Below are 20646 nucleotides of genomic sequence, written 5' to 3' on the forward strand. Positions count from 1 at the left end.
TGTTTCGTGTTTTTGTTGTGTATCTTTGTGTTTATTATTATTTTCCTTAAACTTTATTTTCATCTCGAAAATACGCTCCTCGAGACAAGTGTTAAAATTATTTTTGACGTGGTTAAACTCTTTTGGGCTTTGGTCTTGTCTACTGGTTATTTTAAAAATTGGCATTGGGCTCTTTGATTCTTCTTGGACTCGTCTGGTTGGGTTTCCTTTGGTCCATATGGGTTCTTGGCCTAATTGACTTGGAACAAAAGAGGGTTTTTACTGGGCTAGTTTGGTTAATTGTTTGTGGGTTCTCGGCCCACAAGACTTGAGATATAAAAGATTCCATGTATCTCAATTATTGTTATTGCTTTCAAAACTCTCTCTCTCTAAAACCTATCTGGCCGAAAACCCTAACATTGATACACTAATCGATTTAAATCTTGCTTGGTACTCTTTGATTCAATCACAGGTAATGAACACAAGAACGATTTGATTAATCATTACGAGACAAATTGAGATGCGTCCTCATGGATAGACGACTTTAGTTGATTATTCATAAACTGATTATGTGGTTGTGTTAGATCTTTGATTGAAACAATGTTGGGGGCATGTTAGAGTTATATGTTGGGAGCTCAGGAGTTTCTTGCAGGTTTCATGGCGATTTCGGTCATTTGCAGAAGACGACACGATTCTCTAGGCAAAATTCAAGGGTTTTTTGTCTGACCAAAAACCCTTGATCAAAACCAAGAGTTCTCGGTTGAATTTCGTTGACCGAGATCTCTTTCCTTTTACTGAGAACTCTTGTTCTCGGTTGATCTGGACAAAGAACATCTTACATTGACTGAAATCACCCATCTTTGACCGAAATCCCATTTGTGGACAGAGAAATGCCTATTTGTACCGAAATACCATTTAACATCATTATTATTTTACATCTATGGTCCTTAAGAAATGTTCTTGTCACCTTTGGTCCTAAATGTTTAAGAAATTAACAATTATGTTCATAAGCTTATAATTATCATTCAAGTTATGTTAACATTTACTAACTTGACTCGTTTGTTGCAGTAATGGCTGATCAAGCTCCTTTAAAGTTCGTTGACACTCAAAATATAGTTGGATATTTGTTTGATCATCCTCCAGCACAAGGAGTTCAATTCCATGATCGTTGGCCTCAATACTTGCAGGATTTCTCACGCCTTACGAGAAAATCCTGTCATTTGCAAGAAAATGATCACAGAATTCTGGAACAATGCTTTGATCAACCAGCGAGGAGCAGGTGGAGTTATTTCTATAGACTCCAAAGTGCAAAAGAAGCTGATCTTCATCACAGAGGCCATTATAAGAGAGGTTCTTTTATTTTGGGATCAATCTGATTACCCAACGGAATACACGACTGCTGTTGTTTCCGAGGTTCTTACAAGAATGGGCTACGAGGGATCTTACCCTCCAGCGATCAAGAAGTTATTCCACCCGTACTGGAGATTTTTTATACACACATTCTTTATGTGTGTGTTGGGACGAAAAGGAGGTTCCGATGAGATTATCCACACGCAAATGTCGGCGGTGGTTGCTCTGATCATGGATTGGAATTACAACTATTCCTAGTTCGTTTTTGATGAGATGATGAGAAATATGAAGGGAAAGAATAAAGAGATGTTTCTTATATATCCACGGTTTCTACAGATGATCTTTGATTCATATTACACCGATCTCGTTAGATCTGTTAAAACACTGGATATGAAGTCGATGGGACCAACACTTTTGGGTTAATCAAGCAGTCAAGGAAAGGGTCGAAGGTTGTCTACAAGGGCCTTCGTCAGCTAGTGAAATTTGGCTGCTTTGCTGAAACAGAGACTGAACCGGTTATTGCTCAAGTTTCTGAGGAACATGTGGCGCCAGTTCAAAGGCGTGCTACCACACTTGAGATCAGTTCTGATGATGAAGACGAAGAGACTCATGTACAACATGTAGAGTCTGAACACCATGACACGAAGACTGCTCCGTCCACTGAACAGTTTCAAGACTTTGAGAAGTTCAAAGAATTACTTCAGTCAACTTCTTTGAAGCCTCCTCAAACAGTTGCTGAAAATCAAGATGAAGATGTACCAGAATATTCAGACGTTGTTCTTATTCCACGCAAAAGGAGAAAAAAAGATCCAAGACCAGGCGTTCTTATTACCGAAACAACAACACCATCAACAACAAGTCAACCACCATAACCACATCAACATGAGTCGAATGATCCTAAGACTTATGTTGATCCTAGTCCATCCACTGCTGAGCCTCGAACTCAAGAACATATTTTCGAAGATATTGCTCATGAGTTTGACTTCGAGGCCGACATTCCACATACTGATACTCCATCTGGATCATTTGACCCAACCAATAAGGGTCAGTCAAGCTCTAGTGCCTCCGAGAAGCTTGCTCAGATTCTCGCCATGCAAGAAACTTATTTGCAAAATAAAGGAAAGGGGGTCGTATTGGAAGCTGAACCTATAGACGTACAAGCTTTGCAACGTCGAGTCTTTGAGCTTGAACAAGACTCTGTTGTCAAAGATGTACGTATCCAGGAACTTGAAGCTAGTAACACTGATAAAGATTCCAAGATTAAAGAGCTTCAGTCTGGTACGGGAGAATTAACTGCTATGTATCTAGACCTCCAAAAAACACTTGTTCAGAAGTTTGGAGATGAATTCAAGAGCGGTGCTGATGTAACTTCAAAGACACCCGACGTAGATCAAGGTGGCAGTTCCAGTGGTCGTCCTACTCAAAATATAGATGAATCTGAGACACTGGCACAATACATGTCTGCGCCTCCAATGACAGATGAGAAATCAGACAGACTTCAGAAGAAGATTATGATCATGAAGAACTCAAACCAGAATGTTGAATCTTCCGATCACCCAGATAAGTTCATTGTCACATCTCAAAAGGGCTATTCTGACAGGTACGGTGATCGCTCTGGGGTCATGTCTTGGGGATTTGACGCTGAAAAAAATATGTTGTGGGTTAAACGAAGGTTTGGGAACACCGAGTACTACAAAACGATGAAAGATTTTGGATCTTGGACAAAGGTGGATCTCAGTGACCTGATCAATGCTCCATTCCACAATCCAACAAATGACAAGAGAGGAATTGACTTCTGGAATTTTCTGAAGAGTCAAGTTGATAGAGGCTTTCCGAATATGACTACAGCTGAATCATTCCTGAAGAAAGCTAAAGGTGTCAAGGATCCAAGGATGGGAAAGACCATGGTAAACGTGATGTGGCCTGCAATGAAGAAGGCTACTCATATTTCTTGTGCCTGATGCAATACCTGATGGGACTTTGGAGAATACGAGGTTCTGGATGTTCGACAGTATGACTGCTACCGTCATCATTCGTTTACAGAAGGGTAAGGGGCAGTACGGGTTTGTTGATCCAAAAGATTTGCTCAAGCTTGGAGAACGAGATATCAAGACCCACAGCAAGTTTCAAATTATCGCTGATCCAATTTTTGAAGAAGCAGCAAAAGAATATACGAGAATGGCAGCTTCAATTATCAGAACTGGTTATTAGGCAGGTGGTTTAAAGGATGCCGATGTTGATATTATGGAGTATGACTAAAAGATGAAGCTACAAACCAAGGGGGAGATTGTTGGGTCCATTTTAGTGGTTAATACTTAGATACTATTTGGGTTTTGTTTTGGGCTTAGTATGTAAAGCGAGATCCTCTATGGATCTCGGTGGGCTTTGGCCTGTTTATTGGGCTTAGGTGTTGGCTACCCTATATATAGAATATACTATATAGGGTCTTGGGTTGGTTGTTCATTGGTATTATTTTGGCCGTTCACTTGTTGGTGGAACAGTATTTGTAAGCAAGTACTTAAGCACCCGACGTTAATAGTAACATGTGTTTTGAAGCAATCCATCGTGTGTTTTACGTATTATTGTTCATTGTTCTTGAATCATCTTGTGTTAGAATTCTACTCTAACATCAAGATAGTTGATATCATATTGAAAGATTTGTCACGAGACTTACATTAGTACACATGAAATTTAATATTTTTGGTAACCAGTATTAATTTAAGAATGACTACATGGACTACATTATTGCTTTTTTTTTATATATAATATAATTTATCATTTTTAATTTATGGTCATCATAAGCCAACATCAAATTCTAACCAACATTTTTTCATGATAATATAGTTAGACCTAAATATTTAATTATATTGTTTTTTCCTTTGTTAATCCAAGAATAATTTCGAACATCAAAATTTAGTGTCTTTTCTTCATTTTGCACTTTCCTACACAACCACCAACAAGAGATTCCGTTATATTTAGCAAGTATTTATATCTTTGAAAGTTTTAGTTTTGTTATTTATTAATTTATGGCTTTGTTAATAAAATATATAAAAAAAGAATTAACATTATTTTGTATTCATATGATTATAGCTTATCAGACTAGATTAGGTTTTTTCTATTTAATTTTGATTCGTTATTATTTAAATTAAAAACATATACAAATAACAGAAAGAAATTATCAGTATTCTAATCAAAAACATATACGTTTAAATGTTAATAAATGTATTATTCAGATATAGCTTGGTTTGTATTAAATGTTAATAAAAGGATTTTGAGAAGCTAAAAAAACACTAATACTATTAAAGTAGTCAACACCTTATAACCCTATTTTTATCCCTACATTACATTAGTATAACAACATATTCTGGTCACATACTTTAAACAAAAAAACAACCTATACATGAAATCACTCATACACAACCATTAAACAACATATCATTACACAACCAACATATACCTACACAACTTATACGTATTTGGATAACTATATTAGCATGTATTACACAAACTTTTAAAGACCTACACAACCAATATGTATTTAAAGAACTATATTAAGATATACATACACACACTTTTAGTAGCCTACACAATTAGAAGTGTGTTCACATAGTTTGGTTTATAAATCCAAAAGTCTTTTTATAATTATGTGAGATTTAAAAAATATGTGTATGATTGGTGGTTGTGTAGGAAGATTTGTGTTCTTTGTGTGCTTGTAAACTATATAGTGGGGTGGTTGTGTGAAGTTTTAAGTCTGTATGTAATTTTTTTTTTACTGTTTTTTGTGTATTGGACGTATTTTTTGTGTAGGTTATTAATTAATTAAGTTACGATATATAAATTTGTATTGCGTTGGACATTCATTGGATATTTTTGTTAACTTTCACAACACATGTCTTAAATCATACATAAATTTTTATTAGTTTACGCGCATGCATATTTACCAACCAAGTGTAGGAATTTATCCAATTTATGTAGGATAATATCCATACACAACATAACCCCTACACTTATATACCAATATACCAATGTGTAGGATTATATCAATTTGATATACACAAAATAAAAACAAAAACAAAATCTACGAATACATATTAATAAAGAAAGTGCATGGCATGAAATAATGCCAATTGAAACAAAATTGATTTAAAAAAAATACTCATTTATTTAATATTTTATTAATGCCCATTTAAATGAGGAGCTAGTTATGATTGTTTCCTAAATTGATTTTTTCAACCAAAATACAAAACTACCCTTTAACTATTAAAATCAATTAATATAAATAGCTTAAATTTACAACATTGTCATTTTAGTTAATGACCATTGACTACACATAATCAATGGCTCAGATTTATTTCTCGCACTTCTCATAATAAATTGATTTCTCTCATAAGCCATTCCATATATATATATATATATATATATATATATATGGGTTTTCCTAAAAAGATGAGTGTGTCTAAAAAGTGTAGGAAGAAATCTGGATGGCTAGATCTTGGTAATCAATGGTTAAGATGGAAAGATGAGAAAATTGGAGGAGTGTTTTATTTTTATACTAGATTTATAACACTCCAGGGGCATAATCGTCAAGTGTGTTATGTTATATATGGAAATATTACCAATCTATAACTATCATTTTTATAATCCAAAATTAAAACACAACACCAAGAACATCACAAGATATATTACAGTATGTTTTAAATCAAAATAATCAAAATTTAAAAACAACACCAAATTTAAAACACAACACCAAGAACTAAAACACGCTATCTTGAACAAGATAACCAACATCAATTAATAAAATTACTACGTTCTTGATTCAAATAATGCCCAACATTCATGACCAAAAACACACTTTCATGTAACCAATATTCAAATGTAAAACACAACACCAAGAACATTCATAATCAACATCATGAACCAACACACATTAAAAAGAGTGTGTTTTAAAACACCACCAAATTTTAATCCAAATTTAAAACACAACATTAACAACATAAAAAACAAAAACATGCTATGTTTACGCCACATCATCCATGTCAAATGGTATGCACAACCATAATCATTATCATTATCTTTGTTTCTCCTGCTGATGAGTGTTTTAATGTTTTACAAGACAATAATAGAAGATCAAAACATATCAAAATGCTTGAAAAGAATATGTTTATCAGTTTTAGAAAAGATCCACAGTTAGGCACAAAAAAAACTCATATCCACATTCATCAAAACCTGTGTTCTCGATTAATCAATAAACACAATTATTCTCCAATTCAACAAGCAGATCCACACTTCACTAATCTAAACCCCCAACTCAATTTCAGAAACCCTATTTCAAGTTACTCATCGCTTACCAGATTACTCTCATCATCAATTTCACAATTTGTTCCAATATATCACTATTCCATCGACTTTGGATCTTTGACAAGCCCCAAATCAAATAAAGGACGTCACCACATCTTATTAGCCCCGTTGACGGCGCCTCTGCACTCGGATCCATCACCGTCGCGGATGCTACAAAGCAACCTTCAGACTTCCGCCGCGTCTAGAGGGTGAGCGGATTACAGCGTGGTTGTGATGATAGGCGGGTGAACGGTGGTTACCTAGACCGATTGATTTCTTCATATATTGATGTTTAATCTGAATAAGATTTGAAATTGGGTGAAAGTCGTATCTGTATATGGAGAGAGAGAGAGAGAGAGAGAGAGAGAGTAATTATTATAATTCTCAACTAATTCCAAAAATAATAAAATATATATGGACCATCATACCCTCATGTGTTATACTCTATTCAATGGTCTATATTGTTTCCTATACTTTTTAGGAAACAACTTCTTTTTATTATAACCTTACTCTCTCTCTCTCTCTCTCTATATATATATATATATATATATGGGAGGTATATTTTGAGAATCATGTTGAGTTTTAAGAACTTAAGAACTCAATTCTAGGCCACACATTTAATTAAATGGATTGGAATATGTGGTTGAGATTAAATCTGGCAAAAAAGTCAAAGTAGGAGAGATAATAAATATGTAAGTGGTTACACTAACTTTTACGTCCGTTACACATGTGTAAAAAGTCGACTCGTTGCGTAAAAAATTCTGTACTTTTTTTACGTGTATGTAACTTACATATATTACGCATGTGGAAAAAAATTCGAAAAAAAAATCGTTACACTGAGTTCTTTCGAGTTCTTAAAACTCAAAGGGGTTCTTAATTGAAATCTCCCCTACATATATATATATATATATATGATTGATTTCTTTTGAGAACCACTTTGAGTTTTAAGAACTCGAAAGAACTTAGCGTAACAATGTTTTTTTTCGAAATGTTTTTTACACATGTGTAATACGTAAATGTAAGTAATGTACAAAATAGTACGGTATTTTTTACACACCGAATCGACTTTTTACACATGTGTAACTAACGCTTAAACTTGTGTAATTATCAAAAATACTTATTCTCTCCCCTGCTTCATTTTTTAATTGAATTTAATCTCAGCCACATATTTCGTATCATTTAATTAAATGGGTGGTTCAAAATTGAGTTCTTAAAGTTCTTAAAACTCATCATGGTTCTCAAAATAACCCTCCCCTATATATATATATATATTATGCTTTCCCCCCTAAAAAAACATTTTATAAAATATTTAAAACAAAGGGCGTTAGAGAAAAATTCACATTTGTAACCGGGATAAGTCAAAAAGCTCGTGTCCTATATTAGTACATGTTCGTTAGTTCTAAGTTCATTTTTGAATAACAACTTTTATTATATTTTAACTTAACCTATGTGATCACACAAGCACCCAAACACATAGAATTACTAACTTATAATTCTATTAATAAACACTTAGAAATTTAAACAAGTAAAATTAACAAACAATTGTTTTATTTAATAATTCTAATTATTTTATTATATAATTAATAAAAATAATCTTTTAGTTGCTGGAGTGTTTTGAAAAGGTTTTGTTTTAGTTATAAACATGACTTTATTTTAGTCGGTTTTTGTCGTTTTTGCCAGTTTCGTCGATTTTGTACTTAAAAACGAACCGGTTATCTTTTTGTGAAAACTTTGGGTTTTAAATTATTAAAAACACTTTTTATATGATTTTAACTAATTTTTTTAGTTTTTCGATAAAAATGATACGTTTTTTTATTTTAGTTATCGTTTTCTTAAAAACGTCAATTTTCGGTTTTCGCGACACGGACTGCTTAGGGTCAAGCTTTGATATCTTTGACATTTTCTTATACTTTAACTTATGTTAAATATAAGAATTTTATGACTTTAGAAGCTGTTTTAAAACAGTTCCAAAAACTCATGTTGGTTCACGTTAAAAGTCGAACTTTCCTACTTAATGTTACCATCAAGTTATTTAAGTCATAATATCAAAACTAAGTCATTTTTTATAGAAAATGAACACATAATAACAAGTAATTTATCATCACAATTATGTTTGATCAAATAGCACCAAATATGCACACCAAACAAATTTTCAACTAAACATGCTCAAGTCTTAACTTCAAGTTTCTAATAACACATGAGCATGTTATTTCTATAATGTCTACATGGTGTTTATGCATCAAATATTCCAGATCATAACAACTTATAATATGGTCCCATTTCATCTTATCATCATCATCTAAACAATATCATTCTTAACACTTTAAACAACAAAGTTTCCATAATTAGCAACTTGGTTCTATTCACAACTTTCATCCAATTCAAGCTTTCAAATATAATCAAGTATGGCTCATGTTTATCTCATTCAACTAGTTTGATATAACAATTCATTATCCAACTTGGTCTTAGATTCTACATGAGCTAACTAACAATGTTTCTATTCTTAGCAAGTAGCAACTTAATAATTATCTTGTCAACTCAACAATTCTTACAATAATGACTACTAATACAATTTTATTCATAAGTCATTAATCAATAATATATCCATGTGTTCAATAATCAAACCAAACTATTAAACAATTTGCACCAAATCAAAAAGTTTTCTTTATTGGTAAGTTTACCAAATAAGTTCTAGTTTGTTCATTATATCCAAATCATGACATCCTAGTGTTACTAGTTACTTTCAATCCATGTTCAATCATTCAAAAGTCATATTCAATCAATACTTGTAAAGACAATATCTAACTTTATAATCTAATCATGTAATTGAACCATATGTGCATCCAAGTCAACTTTCATAAAAATAGTCAAATGGCAATAATCTCTACATTACTAGCCTAACACTTTAACAAGATTCTATCTATCATTCTAATACCACTTTTCAATCTCATCATCACAAATCAATTAAAAAATTTATGCATGTAAATTTGATGAATCAACTAAGTGAGTTTAAAATCAACAATAATCATTTAACCATATAACAAGTAACTTGTTAACCAATGGCAATCGCAACACAAACCAAAATCAACAGCTCATATGGGTAAATTTATCCATAACCCATTTTCAAAATTCAACCATAAACACACTTAGTTTCATATCTAAATCAACAATCAACCTTACTCATCTAACAATCTCAGTAAATTCAACATTGACAAGTTAAAGTAAGCTATTATATAACCATAACTAATCATATTATCAACTCAATCAGTCTCTTTCACACACACACAAACCCCACGGCACATATGCATGCACACAACCATATCAAACTTTGCATGTTCAACACCAAATACACTATCATCAAGCTTTAACCAACACATTTAAACTAATATGCCCAGTATTAAACTAGGTTACCTTGTATTTTTGGTTTTGTGACTAAGGTATATGGGTATGTGTAAGTCCCCCCGGGGCGTCGCCGATCGATACGAGATCCGCACGAGGTCTAGGAGTGCGGAATCCTCCTACCTCGGGCCGTCCCACACGACTCTCCCTCTCGGTTTCTCTCTAGACAAAATGAACTGTAACACAAAACTCTTTAACTTTCTGGATACACAAACCTAAACAAGACACGTATATATATATCGAAACAACTTCGCGGGCTTGGGCTTGGGCCTGTAGGCGAAGTTGTTACAACTTCGCCTAAGGCGAAGTTGTTCTAACTTCGCCTATGGCAGAAGTTGTTACAACTTCGCCTATGGCGAAGTTGTCCCAACTTCGTACATCGTTTCCGCTGATCAGAATTGCATAGCGACGGTCACAAAATGCACCAACAGACTCCCTTTGACCGTTGCTCTCAATTCTAACAAACACAAAAGATCATCTGTTACAAAACATGCACCAACAGACTCCCTCTTAACTGATGATCTTCTGTTTGCTCTTCAACCAGCCGTGTCTGAAACTGCCTTGTAGCTTCACAAATCTACCAATCACCCAGCGTCTTCCATATCCGGTCTCCCCTTCAGTGTAAGCTTCTCCGACTATATAGATTGAGGTCTTTGAAATGCATGCATCCCCATGCCTAATTGATCATCTCAACCAATCACGTGAGTCCTTCTGACTTCACCAACACGTGAAGTTCTTCTAACTTCACCAACACGTGAAGTTGGGCTCCCTCCACAACTTCACCAACACGTCGGCATACGATAAGGTTTAATCTTCAACTACTCAACATCAAGTGATCAATTTCATCACAAAACCACCTTGACTGAATCTAACACACATGACCATTAATTAATCTGAAGCATCTTCAATCACCAGGGATAACGATCAAGAACATAAACACTTTAATTCCCGATTAAATCCAACTTGTTCCAGAATTTTCACTTTAATAAATAAGCATCACGTTTCAGGATCCAATTCTCGAACGCCTTGAAAATAACATAAATAATATGCTCTGACCGCAATCCAGTAATGACAAAAACCTTCAGTTCAATTTGACTTTCTTCAGTTGGTCAACCTCGAACAACAATTTCATTGCCCACAAACACCCAAATATATGTCAATATCCAGTTTCAATCAATATCCCATTCACAACCTCAACTCCATATCCAGAGTTGACACGTATTTGTTCACACGGAAGACCAAGAGATAACAAGTTTCACTCATTGACGGAACAACATCTTCGGTCTCACAATAATCGTGTACACCTGGCCATACAGACGAAAACTCCAAACACTTTTTTTTTTTTTTAGCTTCGCCTAAAGTCAACTTCGCTCCTCCTTAACTTCGCCTATCCATAATTTCGCCTGACCAAAACTTCGCCTGACAGATAACTTCGCCTGAGATAAGCGAACTTGTGAGGTAGGCGAAGTTGTGAATAACTTCGCTTAATCTTATATCTTCGCCTAAACCCTAAAATTTAAGCGACAACTTCGCCTGAACCCCATAACTTCGCCTGCGGCGGCTGTTCGGCCAGAAACGCATCAGAAACGTGCCAGAAACACCAAAACGCAGATCTGAAACCATAGCATAAGAGCCTAAGGCTCTGATACCACTTGTAAGTCCCCCCGGGGCGTCGCTGATCGATACGAGATCCGCACAAGGTCTAGGAGTGCGGAATCCTCCTAGACTCGTTAATGGTGTAGAAGACGAAGAACACGATTACACACAAACACATACACGAACAAACACACGAACGGGATAAACACATCTGCAGATCTTTTATATAATAACCAAACACGTTACATACCGAACATAAACAGAAACACGGCCGACCCGAGGTGAGCTCTACCTCGGGCCGTCCCACACGACTCTCCCTCTCGGTTTCTCTCTAGACAAAATGAACTGTAACACAAAACTCTCTAACTTTCTGGATACACAAACCTAAACAAGACACGTATATATATATCGAAACAACTTCGCGGGCTTGGGCTTGGGCCTGTAGGCGAAGTTGTTACAACTTCGCCTAAGGCGAAGTTATTCTAACTTCGCCTATGGCAGAAGTTGTTACAACTTCGCCTATGGCGAAGTTGTCCTAACTTCGTACATCGTTTCCGCTGATCAGAATTGCATAGCGACGGTCACAAAATGCACCAACAGTATGAGAATAATAACTTGTGCAAGCTTAAATTGTTTCCTTAGCCTCCTAATCCTTTTTACTTGATTTGCTTTCATCCAGGACTGTAACATCCCGTTTTCTAGTTTCGATTAATATAATGAAAATATGAGTTATTATCAGTTGGGCTAGTGTTGGGTTAAATGGATATGGGTTATGGACTTGGGTTATAAAGGAAAAAAGGAAACACAATGGGCTTAAGCCCATGATCCATAATTATATAAACCTTAATTACCCATTTTTCATTCATTTACACATATTCCATACACCACCAAAACACACACTTAAGATCTCTCTCTAATTTCTCTCATTTCTCTAGCCGAATCAAGATAGAAAGCTGATCCCGATCCAAGGTAATGATAGTATGATGTTGTATGAGCTTAAACCCGTTAGATATGGTCACGAAACGACGAGCCGACACCGTTAAACCGTTAAGTTACGAGATCCGGGTGGAATCGGGTATAAACCGAACCTAAGATGAGTTTAGGGATCACCCTAGCTCAGATCTGGATCGAACGGGACGAAAAACTATGAAAACGGTAGAAAAACGAGTGAGATCTCGTTTTTCCGGCGAAAACGCGGTTTTCCGGCGATGACGGCGCCGGAAAAGGGTGTACGAGGTTGTCAGGGAATGTTCTGACATTCTGACCTAACCCTAATTCGTTAGCGGGGATTTAACGAATTAACTGTAATTCGTTATGATGATTCGCTAAGGAAGGATAACGAACTAGCTTTAATTCGTTAAGTAGTTCGTGATGACCATTCGTTAAAGTCAGAAAGCCAGTTCGTTATGCTAAGATAACGAATTAAGCTAACGAACTAAGATAGCGAACTAATCTAACGAATCAGCCAACGAATCAGGATAACGAATCGCCTGATGTTCTGATAACGAATTTAAATGACGAATTAGTTAACGAATTAGACCTAATTCGTTAGAGAGAATGAGTTAGCGAATTAAATAAGAATTTAAAATCCTAATGAAAAATGTGTTAAGACAGTTAATGAAAATAAAATTTTTCCATACTGACCTGGCAGCTCGACCCCAGCCAGGGGCTCTGCCCCCGGAACCCCGTTCGTTGTGGGTTATATAAAGATAGAAATACGATATGAGTAGTAATAGTTAATTAATACATGTAATCATTATACAGTTAGCTGTGCACAACTCAAGAAAGGAATAACTATTAACGGTGAACGTAACCGCATTCAGGTGAGTTCTAGCCCCATTCCTTGTTATGTTTTCGGGGCTGTGTTCATACTCGATGTGATTAGTTAATACACTTATCCTGAGAGATAAGTGTATGTCATATATGTATTATGTGAAAGATGTGAATGATTTCTTGTCGGTGCGTGAACGATCTTCAGATGTTGCACGTATTGGCAAGCTATGATTATGGATATAATGTTGTGTATAATGTATGAATGATATGTACGTATGTTTTGAATGAACGTAGGAGATAGCCAGGTACAGAAGAAAGGGACTGAGCCCTAATAATACTCAAGGCAGAAAGGGACTGAGCCCTAATAATACTCAAGGCAGAAAGGGACTGAGCTCTAATAATACTCAAGGTAGAAAAAGGGACCGAGCCCTAATAATACTCGAGGCAGTAGGGCGTAATGCTCTTTAAAACGTATAAGTATGTAAAGTATTGATAGATGCAGAGTATGTAAAGAAAGAATAAAAGAAAGAATGAAAGAAAGAATGTATTTATTTATATATGTACGAAAGAAAGATGAGCAGGTTAAGAATATAATATGTATCTTCGGGTGCATATGTATAAGTAGGTGAAAGTATTGTATGTTACCTGATTAACTAGAACTCACTCAGCGTAGCTAACTTTTAGTATGCACCCAGGTGAGTAGAATGAGACAGCTGGCTTGAGCGAGGGCACATGGCAGAAGAATAAGAGTCTGGCATCTGAAGACCTAAGACGTTTTTAATTAATGTTTTTGATTCGAGAGACAATATGTTCGTTAAAGACAAAGTTATGGATTTGATTGTAATGTTTATGAAAGTTTTTAGTATTCCACGAATGTTTTAATTAACTCTGATATTTAGAACTGTGTTTATGAGTAAATCCAACGTTCAAAGTAGGGCACCGGTAACGGGGCCTTACAAAGACCCTTAACTAAGCTTATTGTGTGTGTAAGTTTGAAATGAGAGTGTAATGTCAAGTGGTGGTGGTGTGGCCGGTAAATAGAGAGAAAGGGAGTGTTAGGGTGGTGAGTTGTGAATTATAGGGTGATGTGTTGTAATAATAATAATCTTCCAAGTAATCTAACTAACCATTGCATGTATTGTGAACTAGAATGTGATTGGAGGATGTGGGTGGTGGGGTTGGGTTTGGTCGGCCGAAAGAAAAGGGCGGGAAGGGGAAGGGTTGGGTGTTTATAATATATAATGGTTAGTTTTTTTTTAAATGTCATGACTTTACGCCGAATACTACGCTATTTTTATATGGTGTCTAGGCTAAAGATTAACCTGTCAAAAAGTTGGCTTTATGGGATAAAAGTGGGAACTGGAAAGAAACGAGGTGGTAGATATGCTTGGTTGCAAAACGGGTCACTTCCGTTTAAGTACCTTAGCTTCAAGTGGGACGAATATGAATTCACTAGGTTCGTGGGATCCGGTGGTATATTTATTTCGAAAGAGGCTTTCAATATGGAAAGCAAACAAATTGTCATTTGGCGGTAGAGTAACGATCATAAGTCGGTACTCAGTTCTTTACCTACCATTGGCGTACCTACATAGAAGCGAGGAGGTCTGCCGTCAACTATGAAAAACATTAAGTGTTAGTATACCCAAAAATTCCGGACCGACCCTGTAAAATTTTAACACCGACTCTTGTGAAATTTTAAAACCGACCCCTATGTAATTTCGAGATGACCCCCATGAAATTTTTAGATCAACCCTAATAAAATAATGAAATTTTTATAAATATAATTATATAAATGTTATATAAATAGTTTTTCCTAGTAAATTTGAGTTTAATACTTATAAGTTCAATACCCAATACTCAACCTAATTTTTAAACCCAAAACATAATTCAAACCCTATCCAATTTTTAGTCCAATACCCACTCATTTTTCTAGCCCGGCCCTTCAGCCTTCAACGTTCACCCTGTCCTTGCATATTCTAGACGTCACACACTTATTGTCCCAATATCTTCATAAGAAAGAGCAAGATTTGTTTAAGGCAAGTCCATTGGTTTCTTCTACCAAGCGCCAACTTGTAAACTTTAAATTGGAGGGGTATAACAAGTTCGTAGAGAAGGTTGACAATTTTTGTAAAAAACATGATGTTCTAGTGTAAAGATGGATGATGGCTACATTAACATGCTAATGCCATATTAAAAAAAACTAACATGAAAAACTGCCACTGTATGAGTATGATTGCTTCAATGCGGTTCTAGATTTACAAATGAAGAGTTTGAGGACCGTTTTAACGAGGTAACATCCGACTTGTATTCTTTGAGTTGTTTGATTCCTTGTGATAATTTTCGGGCATATTTTATTCCAAAAATATTTACGTTTAGTCGAGATGTACCCATACAATTTTGATGAAAGTGATAAAAGAAGACTCCTGGTTGAACTCACGACATACATCGATAATTTGAAAGGAGAAAAACAATTTAAACACTTGAATGATTTAGCAAGTCTTGTTCAATTGATGGTTCAAACAATGAAACAAATTTCCTTTGCATTGGTGTATCATTAATTAAAGTTAGCTCTCGTAGTTGCAATCGCAAGCACTGAAAGATCATTTCAGCGATGAAATGTGTGAAGTCCGATTTGCTAATCGGATGGGTGATGAAAATTTAAGCGATAGTTATACTTATTACATTGAGAAAGACTTACTTATCAATGTTTAAAGTAGACGATGTAATGGTCATATTTCAAAAAATGAGAACTTGTAGGATACAACTTTAAATATATTGGTTTAGATATTTTGTTTGGTTGTCCTTTTTTTTTCTACAACCCGAACTGATCGGAACAGTCAGCCGGACCAATAGAAAATTATATACCGATTTAACCAGACCTGAACGACTGAACCGCACCGATCTTTTTTTATATATAACAAATTATTGATCCTTAAAATTTCCGACCCTTATGAAAAATTTTTCTTGGTCCGTCACTGGATTAGATACTATTATTTTTCTCTTCCTTTATTTCTAAATTTCATTTGAATTTTACAACCTAAATATTTTTCATAAAATGCATCTAAATTCTATTTCTACGTGAGTAAAGACCACCTAATTTGGCGAAACTAGCAATATTCTAGCTGCACCAAATATGTTCATAGTGTGTTTCGAGATATGTTATAAGCGTTATCTTATAAATTTCTATGCTTACAAAATTAGTGTGTATGATGAATGATTTTCCTCCATTTTTTCACCGTAGACAATTAGGAATATGATTAAGGGTGTGTTTGGGATTCCTTATTTAAGTCCAAAAGGATTTTATGTGAAAAAGAATTATAAACTTATGACTTTTTGAAAAGGAGTTTGTATAAAAGTGTTTGGATTAACTTATGTTAATAAGTTGTTTTTTAAGGAGTGCTTGGGAATATTATACCCTTTAAGTTAATAAGTTAGAGAATCATAGCTTTTCAAAACCCTCTTATTTTGCCTTGGCCATAAGTTAAAAACCATAAGTCCTTATGGTTTGCCAAACACCTTTTACAAATTATTAACTTTTCAAAAAGTTTATAAGTTATAAGTTGGTGGAAATAAGGAATCCCAAACACCCCCTAAAACCATATACATCTTATAAAATCACACACGACAAGTCTAAACATATATATATATATATATATATATATATATATATATATATATAAAAGATCCAATACAAAAATTGGTTATCATACATTACGTATGATAGATTTCCTATCGTTGATTTGCAATTTAATTAATTTGATTAGTTAAGTACCCATAAGGGTGTTTTTGTCTTTTTACATTACTTTTCAAAATCGATCGCGCCTGTATTAGAAAGCGTTTTATTATAAATTTGATCACGTATCCAAAAACTCATTAAGTATTGAATTGGCGGTTTTTATTATTCGATTAACTGGACGGTATCGTTGATTGTTTAACGTCATGTATTACGATCATCAAAGTAAGTTATTTTAGTTTTAGTCTTAATCAAATTTTTATGTATTTAGCTGTGCACTGTAGGTTTAATCGACTTAATTTTTTCGGTTTTTAGGTTAATTTTTTGATGAATTTATGATCGATTATGAATTTTATGTTTTTATGTGTTTTTATAGGTGTTTAGTAATTGCGATTCGAATAAACTTCAAGTTTATGTGTCGTAATAGCAATTTGCGGGAAGGTTTGGTTGTTGTTTGATTTAGAACGTATTAGAACGTATAGGATTGGCAAGTTTTTGTGATTAGGATAATATTTTGATGTTTTTTAGTTGTATACTGTAGGTTTTATGGACTGATAAGTTAATTTTATCATTTTTTAGGTTATTTTTTTCTATTTGTATATTATATGATTGATGTTTGTGTTTTTGTATAGGCGCCAAGTATTTGTGAATCGATTTAGACATCAAATTATTTGTCTTAATATCAAATCGCGAGTATGAATGGTTTTTTTTATTAGAACGTATAAGAGCGTATAGTTTTGGGGGTGAAGTAATTGTGCTTTGTTTTGGACTTCAAATTATTTGGTGTTTTTTCATAGCAAATTGTGAATAGGAACTTTTGTTTTTGCATTTTTGATTTCGAACATATAAGAACGTATAAGAATGTATTAGATTGAATTTTCTTTTATCAGATCCTTCATCAGATCTTGTTATACCTCAAGTTAATGCATCTTGCAAACCTGAAAAATGAATGGTTTTTGAATATGTTGATCATGCATATCATTTCTATTGTGAATATGCAAAGAAAGCTGGTTTTTGTGTTCGTAAAGGAGGTTCGTACATGAATGAGGGTTTATTAAAGTCTACATATTTTACCTGTTCGAAAGAAGGTCACAACCCTGCAAATCGTTATGATTCTATGGCTAAAAAAGATCGTTCCAGCAGACCGTATTATAAAAGAAGGAAGAGACCAACAATTAGGTGTGGTTGTCGAGCTCAAATTTTTCTAAAATCTGTTGATGGGTTGAGGTTTGAAATAAATGATTTTTTTGAAGGACATAATCATGAAATGGTGCATGCAAATGATATGCATTTTGTTCGATCAAATAGGAAGTTGACACATGTACAACAAGATATTATATATGAGATGTCAACATTGAATTTGGGCCCTGTTAAGGCGTTTAATATTATGAGGACAAAGTATGAAGGATTTGAGGAAGTTGGGGCTACAAAAGATGATTGTAAGAATTTCAAACAGAGTTTAACTTGTTATATTGGCGAGTATGATGCTGAAATGGTTGTACAAAGATTAAGTGGGAAGAAAAAATGTTGTGATGGTTATTCGTTTGAGTATACAGTTAATACTAACGGTGAGTTAGATCGTTTGTTTTGGGCTTATGATATTTCAAAGAAAAATTATTTGGCTTTTAGAGATATTATATCACTTGATGCAACATTTAAGACAAACAAGTATGTCAATTTGATACAATTGTTTTTTTACTTTTTTATATTTTTACACATTTTTTAATTAGTTTTTATATAATTTTTTTCAGGTACAATATGGTTTTTGTACCATTTACTGTCATTGATAATCACTGTCGGAATGTTACTGTTGGTGTTGCGTTATTATCGTCCGAATCTATTGAATCTTATTCATGGCTTTTGAAAGTTTTTCTTGATTCATTTGGTATTGCCCCAAAGGTGGTTGTTACTGATCAAGATCCTGCAATGAAGCAAGCAATCTCCCTTGTTTTACCAAATTCGAGACATCGGTTATGTATGTGGCATATTATGAAAAAACTTGCTGACAAGGTAACTTTATTTTTATCGTATTAAAGCATTACCCATATGTGTTAGAACGTGTTATAATGTATAAACATAGCTGCATATATTTACAAAACGTGTTAGAACGTGTAAACATTTTTTTAGTATGTATCAGTTTTTGTATTATTTGTATGCACCAGTTATGAATCTAGTAGAACGTATAAGAGCGTATATACCCATTTTTTATGATATTAACCGATTTAACAAATTTTTATTTTTGCAACGTCAGGTTGGTGTTTCCCTTTGTAACAATGAAGATTTCAAACGTAAAATATGTGACATTGTTTGGACGGATGCAATTTCTCAATCTGAATTCGAGACGCAGTGGAAACTTATAATGAAGGAATATGATCTCGAAACAAATAAATGGTTGTCTGACATGTTTGAAATGAGATGTGATTGGATCCCCGCGTATTATATGGATGAACCATTGTCTGGTCTTATAAGAACTACATCGAGATCAGAAAGTGAAAATCATTTTTTTTGTCAAGTTTCTAACTCACAATTATCAGTAATTGATTTCTTTAGTCATTTTGATCATTGTATGGAGATTCAAAGGCACAATGGTAGGAAAAATGATCATGATACAATGTACAAGCATCCAGATCCGGTTAGTTCAAACCCGTTTGAGAAGGAAGCAGAGCTGATATATACAAAGGCTATTTTTAATGATTTTCAAGATGAAATGTTTCATATTAGAAGCGGTGTTGCATGCTTGAAATCCACTAAAGAAGAAGAAGAAGAAGATTGTGTGAGGTTTTCTGTATTTGACTTTAATGCTTATGTCCCAGGCTGTTTGGAGGTATGAAATAGTTAAACTATTTTTTTTCTTTTTTTTTGTAGAACGTTTTAATAGATTTTTATTTTTGTCACATATTTTTTAATTTTTGACAGAATGTGTAAAGTATTTTATATATTTTGTGTGTCAGGTTTTGTTTAAGAAGGAAGGTGAGGACGGAATTGACTCTACTATTTCATGTCAATGTAAAAGATTTGAACATTATGGATTATTATGTCGTCGCAGCCTTTATATTTTAAATCTCTTTAGAGTTACCAGATTTCCAAAAAAGTACATGGTGGATCGTTGGAAGAGAGATGATGGTCTTAATCCTAGAACTGCTCCTATTTCAAGTTTCGGTAACGGCAAATTTTTAAAAGTTAAAGAGATACAAGGGAAATAACATTGGCTGGCGAGTATCTCATAAATAGCTATGTAACTGATGTTGATGAGTTAATCAAAGTCAGGGATTAAATGAATATAATGATCAAACAAGCCTATGAGACAAGATACAAAAGAACTCATTTATCAAAAAGGGATAGGTTTTCTGCTATTCTAGGGTATGATCAACCATCTGAGGTGTCTGTCCGTGTGCCTAGTGTTATAAAAGACAAGGGTTGTGGGTCGCATAAACGGAATAAATCACAGAAAGAGATTGCTATAAGTCGATCTGGCAAAA

General features: G+C 34.3%; 1 protein-coding gene across 1 annotated transcript; it reads left to right on the plus strand.

The window, feature by feature from the left end:
* Positions 1-18116: 18116 nt before the first annotated feature.
* Positions 18117-20370, plus strand: LOC143574711 (protein FAR1-RELATED SEQUENCE 5-like). The gene is made up of 5 exons (XM_077059264.1): positions 18117-18835; positions 18919-19177; positions 19419-19991; positions 20033-20035; positions 20119-20370. The coding sequence occupies exons 1-5, from the start codon at positions 18117-18119 to the stop codon at positions 20368-20370; spliced, it is 1806 nt and encodes a 601-aa protein (XP_076915379.1).
* Positions 20371-20646: the final 276 nt, after the last annotated feature.

This window comes from Bidens hawaiensis, unplaced genomic scaffold (genome assembly GCF_021521415.1).
Source record: "Bidens hawaiensis isolate Kalapana, Puna unplaced genomic scaffold, B.hawaiensis_p1.1 tig00027089_1, whole genome shotgun sequence".
NCBI lineage: Eukaryota > Viridiplantae > Streptophyta > Magnoliopsida > Asterales > Asteraceae > Bidens > Bidens hawaiensis.

Bases quoted from the DNA above. Each gene is read 5' to 3' on its own strand.
- LOC143574711 (XM_077059264.1), top strand. From the start codon at position 18,117: ATGGTTTTTGAATATGTTGATCATGCATATCATTTCTATTGTGAATAT. The intron at 18,836-18,918 runs GTATGTCAATTT...AATTTTTTTCAG, and splicing joins GCAACATTTAAGACAAACAA to GTACAATATGGTTTTTGTAC. The intron at 19,178-19,418 runs GTAACTTTATTT...TTGCAACGTCAG, and splicing joins TGAAAAAACTTGCTGACAAG to GTTGGTGTTTCCCTTTGTAA.